General features: G+C 39.0%; 1 protein-coding gene across 3 annotated transcripts in view; it reads right to left on the reverse strand.

The window, feature by feature from the left end:
• LOC135101634 (CCR4-NOT transcription complex subunit 3-like) overlaps positions 1 to 7,779 on the reverse strand; it is a 37,412-nt gene extending 29,633 nt beyond the window's left edge. For 2 of the 3 annotated variants that reach the window (XM_064005898.1, XM_064005900.1), the window contains exons 1-2: positions 7,599 to 7,779; positions 4,885 to 5,117 (exon numbers count right to left, since the gene is read on the reverse strand). In XM_064005898.1, the coding sequence (XP_063861968.1) occupies positions 4,885 to 5,117; positions 7,599 to 7,623 (258 nt within the window). In that variant the 5' untranslated portion in view covers positions 7,624 to 7,779. The remainder of the gene's footprint in view (positions 1 to 4,884; positions 5,118 to 7,598) is intronic. The other variant, XM_064005899.1, reaches the window with a different exon arrangement.
• Positions 7,780 to 8,139: the final 360 nt, after the last annotated feature.

Here is an 8,139-nt window from a genome sequence, read left to right on the forward strand (position 1 = left end):
TCACATAACTACTATTACTACTACTACTACTACTACTACTACTACTACTAATAATAATAATAATAATAATAATAATAACAATAACAATGAATGAAAAAAAACCCTGCACTCTGCTTCAAATCCTTCCAAATTCCTTCATCACTGAATCTTCTAAACTTTGTAAACCTCCATCTGCCAATCACTTTAATTTGTATGACATAAGTTTCCAATACTGCTCAAAATTTCTATCCACAGCTATAAAGCCAATTAATCCATTTCAATACTCCTCTTCTTCAAATGCACACACCAGTGTGTGACTTGCCTTGTCTTAAAAGGTGTTCACTAGAAACAGGACTCCATCTAAGCAAAGGAGGAGGCAGTAGACACCTGCCGAAATGATAATTACTCCCAGTGAGGTCTAAAGCACTGTTCAGGGGGCGCTGTGAACTTATCATTAAACCCAGCTGTGACCTCACTGAACGTTTCCCTTTGTGTCTCACAACACAAGGGGGCAGTCACAGTCTGCCCTCTAAAGACAACTCTCTTCCTCCACACAAAACTACAAGCACCTAATAACACACACACCCTTCACTCAAAAATTTTAAAATCATCATGGCGACTCCTACACCAGCCTCGGAGTCCCCATCTGGGGAGGGGACCATAAATGTCCCCAGGTCGGACTGCCTTTCTGTCGATGACCCTAAGTGTCTTGACACCCCCTTCAACTTTTTCTTCATTAACTTCTGCAACATTCGCGGTCTAAGATCTAATTTTCAATCTGTAGAACACCACCTCTCCTCTTCTAAACCTCATCTTCTTTTCCTCACTGAAACTCAGGTGTCTGAGGCAACTGACAGTAGCCCCTTTTCTGTTTCCTCCTACTTTCTCTATCCTCATTTTCGATCCAAAGCTGGATGCTGCGTTTATGTGCACAATGACTTAACCTGCTCTCGTGCCCACGCTCTTGAATCTTCCGAGTTTTCCACCATCTGGCTACGACTACAGAGTCACTCTCATACTAAATTTATCTGTGCTGTATACCTCTCTCCTAACTCCTCTGACTATAAGAAATTCTTTGACTACTTAACTTCCAAAGTGGAGCACATTCTGACCCTCTTCCCTTTTGCAAAGATCTCCATTCTTGGAGATTTCAATGTTCACCACCAGCTTTGGCTTTCCTCTCCCTTCACTGACCATCCTGGTGAACTAGCCTACAACTTTGCTATCCTCCATCACCTAGAGCAATTGGTGCAACACCCTACTCGCATTCCTGACCGTCTTGGAGATACGCCCAACATTCTTGACCTTTTCCTGACCTCTAATCCTTCTGCTTATGCTGTCACCCTTTCTTCTCCGTTGGGCTCCTCCGATCACAATCTCATATCTTTATCTTGTCCTATCACTCCAATCCCTCCTCAGGATCCCCCTAAGCGAAGGTGCCTCTGGCGTTTTGCCTCTGCCAGTTGGGGGGACCTGAGGAGGTATTTTGCTGATTTTCCTTGGAATGACTACTGCTTCCGTGTCAGAGACCCGTCTTTGTGTGCTGAGCGCATAACAGAGGTGATAGTGTCTGGCATGGAGGCGTACATTCCTCACTCTTTTTCTCGTCCTAAACCTTCTAAACCTTGGTTTAACACAGCTTGTTCTCATGCTATACATGATAGAGAGGTGGCCCACAAAAGGTATTTAAGCCTTCCATCACCAGAATCTTATGCACTTTATATTTCTGCCCGGAACCATGCCAAGTCTGTTCTCCAACTAGCCAAAAACTCCTTCATTAACAGAAAATGTCAAAACCTTTCAAGATCTAACTCCCCTCGTGATTTCTGGCATCTAGCCAAAAATATCTCCAATAACTTTGCTTCTTCTTCTTTCCCTCCTCTACTTCAACCAGATGGCACCACTGCTATCACATCTATTTCTAAAGCTGAACTCTTTGCTCAAACCTTTGCTAAAAACTCTACCTTGGACGATTGGACGATTCTGGGCTTGTTCCTCCCTCTCCTCCACCCTCTGACTACTTCATGCCACCTATTAAAATTCTTCGCAATGATGTTTTCCATGCCCTCGCTGGCCTAAACCCTCGGAAGGCTTATGGACCTGATGGGGTCCCTCCTATTGTTCTCCGAAACTGTGCCTCCGTGCTTGCACCTTGCCTAGTCAAACTCTTTCAGCTCTGTCTGTCAACATCTACCTTTCCTTCTTGCTGGAAGTTTGCCTACATTCAACCTGTTCCTAAAAAGGGTGACCGTTCTAATCCCTCAAACTACCGTCCTATTGCTTTAATTTCCTGCCTATCTAAAATTTTTGAGTCTATCCTCAACAGAAAGATTCTTAAACATCTATCACTTCACAACCTTCTATCTGATCGCCAGTATTGGTTCCGTCAAGGCCGCTCTACTGGTGATCTTCTGGCTTTCCTTACTAAGTCTTGGTCATCCTCTTTTAGAGATTTTGGTGAAACTTTTGCTGTTGCCTTGGACATATCAAAAGCTTTTGATAGAGTCTGGCACAAAGCTTTGATTTCCAAACTACCCCCCTACAGTTTCTATCCTTCTCTCTGTAACTTCATCTCAAGTTTCCTTTCTGACCGTTCTATTGCTGCTGTGGTAGACGGTCATTGTTCTTCTCCTAAATCTATTAACAGTGGTGTTCCTCAGGGTTCTGTCCTGTCACCAACTCTCTTCTTATTATTCATTAATGATCTTCTAAACCAAACTTCTTGTCCTATCCACTCCTACGCTGATGATACCACCTTGCACTTTTCCACATCTTTTCATACACGTCCAACCCTTCAGGAGGTAAACATAGCACGCAGGGAAGCCACAGAACACCTGACTTCTGATCTTTCTAAAATTTCTGATTGGGGCAGAGCAAACTTGGTATTGTTTAATGCCTCAAAAACTCAATTCCTCCATCTATCAACTCGACACAACCTTCCAGACAACTATCCCCTCTTCTTCAATGACACTCAACTGTCCCCCTCTTCTACACTGAACATCCTCAGTCTGTCCTTTACTTATAATCTGAACTGGAAACTTCACATCTCATCTCTAGCTAAAACAGCTTCTATGAAGTTAGGTGTTCTGAGACGTCTCCGCCAGTTTTTCTCACCCCCCCAGCTGCTAACTCTGTACAAGGGCCTTATCCGTCCATGTATGGAGTATGCTTCACATGTCTGTGGGGTTCCACTCATACTGCTCTTCTAGACAGGGTGGAATCAAAAGCTTTTCGTCTCATCAACTCCTCTCCTCTAACTGACTGTCTTCAGCCTCTCTCTCACCGCTGCAATGTTGCATATCTAGCTGTCTTCTACCGCTATTTTCATGCTAACTGCTCTTCTGATCTTGCTAACTGCATGCCTCCCCTCCTTCCGCGGCCTCGCTGCACAAGACTTTCTTCTTTCTCTCACCCCTATTCTGTCCATCTCTCTAACGCAAGAGTTAACCAGTATTCTCAATCATTCATCCCTTTCTCTGGTAAACTCTGGAACTCCCTGCCTGCTTCTGTATTTCCACCTTCCTATGACTTGAATTCCTTCAAGAGGGAGGTTTCAAGACACTTATCCACCAATTTTTGACCACTGCCTTGACCCTTTTACGGGACTGGCATTTCAGTGGGCATTTTTTTATTGATTTTTGTTGCCCTTGGCCAGTGTCCTTCTTACATAATAAAAAAAAAAAAGGCATCCACTAGTCACTCACCATTCTTATTTTATCTAAGGTACTCCCCATTTGCTTACCACCAACTACTATTGCATCTTTCACTTTTGCATTCATGTTGCCCATTACAATCACTCTTTCCTTCTTTCTCAATATCCTTTACACATTCAAGTAAATAAGAATCTAACAATTTCTCTCTTCTCTTTCAATATTTTCATATTCATTGATGCACATAGACACTCAAATTAATTAACTACTCAAATTTTAAGTTTCACCCATGCTATTCTTAAGGCTTCCTGGTCATGCCAGTCACACATCTGCAAACTGTCTGACATCAGTAGTGCATAGCCTTCCTTACTTCTATCCTTTCTTACTTTCATCCACTTCTTACACACAATCCCACTAACTATATTTTTTTGCATATAACAAATTTTCCTTTCTGCATTCAAGATACACCATCACTCAGATGGAATTTATTCAGATTTTAAACATCCCCTCATCCTCTTTGACAACTTTCAACAATTGTTTTTCCTTCCATTCACCCTTCAACCCACTTGCATTGCAGCATAGAGCTCTTCAGATTCCCTTTTTGCCACACTCTGGTTGTTATAAAATCTTACCCCCCCCTAAGGAACTAGTAACAGGTAACCAAAACCTAGCACACCCTTTGGGAAGAGAGAACCCAAGACTCAAATACTGTGAATATGATATAGCACATTATCACTTCTACTCCCCAGTTTGCTAACTGTGTACTGAGTGAGTATGGGTATAAACTAGAATACAACTTATGAAGAGGAGACATAACTTGATGACAGTTAAGATTATGTATCTTGTAACTTCATGTTAGATATTAAATTCTGCTTCTTTATGTAATATTCTTAATCAAGATTAATAGTTACAAACAATTTGGTAATGCTGTTGGTGTTTTTCATAAAGACTGTTAAATAAACACCTGCACAAGTTAAAATACTATGGCACCAAAACAAAAATTATTGCAACTAATATATTACTTCTGAGGGATTCAACAGCAATACTTTTGTTGCAGCAACACCAGGGGAAACATACATTAGATTTAGAAAATATACCCTACAGCAATAAAGGAGGGCACAAAATGATCAGGAGGTGAAATGCATAAATATCAGATATGCTCCCCAATTCATCTTAAATTTTTCCTTAATTGTGCTTCTGGACCATCCTATTGACATGGAGGAAAAAGGAAACTCTCATAAATATTTTCACCCACCGTTTCTATTAGCTTGCGGTTTTCAAGGAGTTGTGATTTGTCCTTAATTTCACCTGAGGCTAGCCAGGACTTGATTTGATCCCGTAATCTCTGAAGCTTCTTGATCTCTTTCTTGAGGTCCGCTTCATATTTTTCTTTTTGGTTGCTATTGGTGGCATTGTGAACCTTCTGCCAAATGTCCTCAAACTGTTCCACACCCTCCGCCACTTTTTTCAGGCACCGATCAATTTCACCTGCAAAAAAATCATCAATGCATTTAGATACATTTTTTTTTCCAGAGAATGACTATCACTACACTGATTGAAATTAAATTTTCTTAAAAAATTCAGACAAAACATGGCTGTCAGTGCCTAAAAACTTAACACATTTCAAGTTGCATTATGAATGTTTCAATAGACATATTCAAAAGTACTCTGATAATATGGAAAAAAGAAATTACAGCTCATTGATAATGCAGAAAATCATTTTAAATAAATACAAATAGAATGTTATTGGATACAAATAGATAAATACCTAAATAAAACAAAAGAGCAAGTGAAATTCTGAAATAAATAAATAAATAAATAAATAAATAAATAAATAAATAAATAAATAAAATACTTCTAGAAACTTATTATGAAAATAATAATGACGCACATGCACAACCAATTTCTGCTGCATTAAGTTTCAGTGCCTTGCCAGATTAATCATTCAGCAGAGTATGCCATAGTATCTCACTGACGAACCTCAAAGATTCTCCAAAGATAATTAGTACATATGTGCCACACTAATATTTATCAAACCCCCTACAATCTTGCAATAACCTAGGGCAAGAAAACATGCAGAAATCTATGAAAAAAATTCTGAGGTATTTGCTAACCCTTGCAAGCAATGAAAGTCTGACTTTTCACATGTTGTGGTGTTGGACAGTGTGATGTCAAGAGGGCCACTCAATAACAATTCCACAGTGATCACCACAGAAGTATTCTTCCAAGAGTATTCTTGCCCAATGTTAAGAAAACAAATTTCCAAGTGGTAGAGTATTAAATGTGCAGGCCTAAAGAACTCATAACCATATTTAGTTTTGAAAGTAAAGGGAAATTTTCATGATTAAATAAAGATCTACAAGAAAACTCTATTAGAAATATCATTATTATCCAAGAATTTTCAATGCTGGAAAAATAGTACCTACATTAATACCTTATACCATAAATACATTGATAAGTTTTGTTTCACTTCATATATATTTCACAAAGGCTGAAAACAATGATAATGACAATACTGCTGATGATGAGGATGGACAGGTTTGGCAGGGTCAAGTTTTATCAGTAAGTAGGATCCCATAACCAATAATTTTGCCTGTAAGTTTGCATTATTGTTGCTTATATTTTATTCTTGGATATTAGTTTGGCTGCTTACTTCCTAAGAAGCAGCCATTCAGCTTGGACCAGCCACCAGTCACTGTTTGAAGAGGCTTTGTCAGTCTCTCAAGTTTAAGACAAGGTTTCACAACCAAAATTTAGCAGATTGATAAGTATACCTTTGATTGCAATCTAGCAAACAGAATAGTAATTTTTATGTAACACAGGATTTCATTTAGAAATGTACCTACATGTTAGTTAGGAAATCAAATTGGTTAGTTAATAACGGAAAATAACTATGAAATCAGAATTTGGCACAGGAGAAAAACACTGCTGGAATCAACATATTCACAACCAAATGCATACAATTAAAATGTAAGCCACATAAATTTTGCTTCAGTTAATGCAATGGTTTGTCATCATTTAAATTTTTCACATATACAGAATACATAAAGATTCCACAAAGAACTCCATCATTTTACAAGAAAACTGGAAAACCATTGTATCCACATATAGTGCATGTCAATTTACAATTTACAAATACACTGTTGAGGGCAATGATTGGTAAATGTTTGGCATTAAAGCTGCACCAAGGAAGTGGATAGGCCTACAGGGATGCACTCTACATCAGTACCATTTGTGAAAGTCATTAATGACAAGAAGATTGACAGTTACCAAATTAGTAATTAAATAAGTGTTTCAGTTTTACATGCGTCTTGGGTATTTAATTATATATATTTCCAAATTAGGCTGTCAGCTGATCTAGGAACCTGAAGCAACAAACTTGTGTACTCTACTGTTATTTCTTCAGCAGAGAGAACCTTAACACAGGGCAAGTTGGGTATCTGTCACCCTGAGTTAAGGGAATTCAGCATGTAGTTGTGGGGAGGGTCAATGGGGTAAAAAGGATTAATGTTTGACACAACCTGAAGGCTGTTTACATGACTACTCATTTTTTTCCCTTGTACAATTCGTGTTCTTCCCCACCACCGCAGCTTACATATCAATCTAGCCTACCAGAAGGCTGAAGAGGCAGCAGTAACGATAGAAGCAGGTGCAGTAGTAATGCAGAAAGGGTAAAGTTTGGTGCAAAGTTGAGGCACCAAGGGTTTGCTCAGCTGGACGCCACCCTCGCTGCTCTACTCTTCTACATGTAAATAATGGAGCTGGTGCCTCATATTTAGCGTCGTTTGTGGTCATTAACGATCCACCACCGGTACTATACCATATAGCCTAATATGAGTGAACATGGACATCGTATTTTCTCACATGGTGGTGATATTCTATGTGAAGTCGCGGTGTTTACACTTTGTAAACAGCCTTCCCTTTCCTACATCGCTAACTAAATGCTTTATTTTGAGCAAAGCCTTTTACCTTGTAATTTTCTAGATGCTGCCATTGCTATGAGGAGTGTTTGCTGGGACTTGTGTTCATAATGGTAGGCCAGAAGCCTCACAACACGCACAATAAAATGGAAGAAAGTCTCTATTATTGTTATTGACACTGGCTACACAATATGGCGACCATCTCAAGCTTCCTTGACTCTCACTCTCTCACCGAACATTTACTACTCTCAAAAACTACAATACTATATACTCTATCCGATAGATTAAATAATTACCCATCATATGAAAAAATAAGCAAACCAAATAGTTTTCAAGGTTAAAATTAAGTGGATGAAAAATTAACGTTGAAATAAATATGAAAGCTAACAAAGGAAATATTGGAACTGTCCCATTTTCAGTTGGTGGGAAGACACCGGACGGGAAGGATGTTATGATGAGTGTATCTCTGTCTCTTTAATGTACCATTGTTACATGATCATCAGTATCGCCTTAATGCCGTGGATTTCATATTTTTTAAATGTTCCTATCTTATTTTTTTCACCACTTTAGAGTAATTTAGTAACAGTTAG

Source organism: Scylla paramamosain, chromosome 6 (genome assembly GCF_035594125.1).
Source record: "Scylla paramamosain isolate STU-SP2022 chromosome 6, ASM3559412v1, whole genome shotgun sequence".
NCBI classification, from domain to species: Eukaryota; Metazoa; Arthropoda; class Malacostraca; order Decapoda; family Portunidae; genus Scylla; species Scylla paramamosain.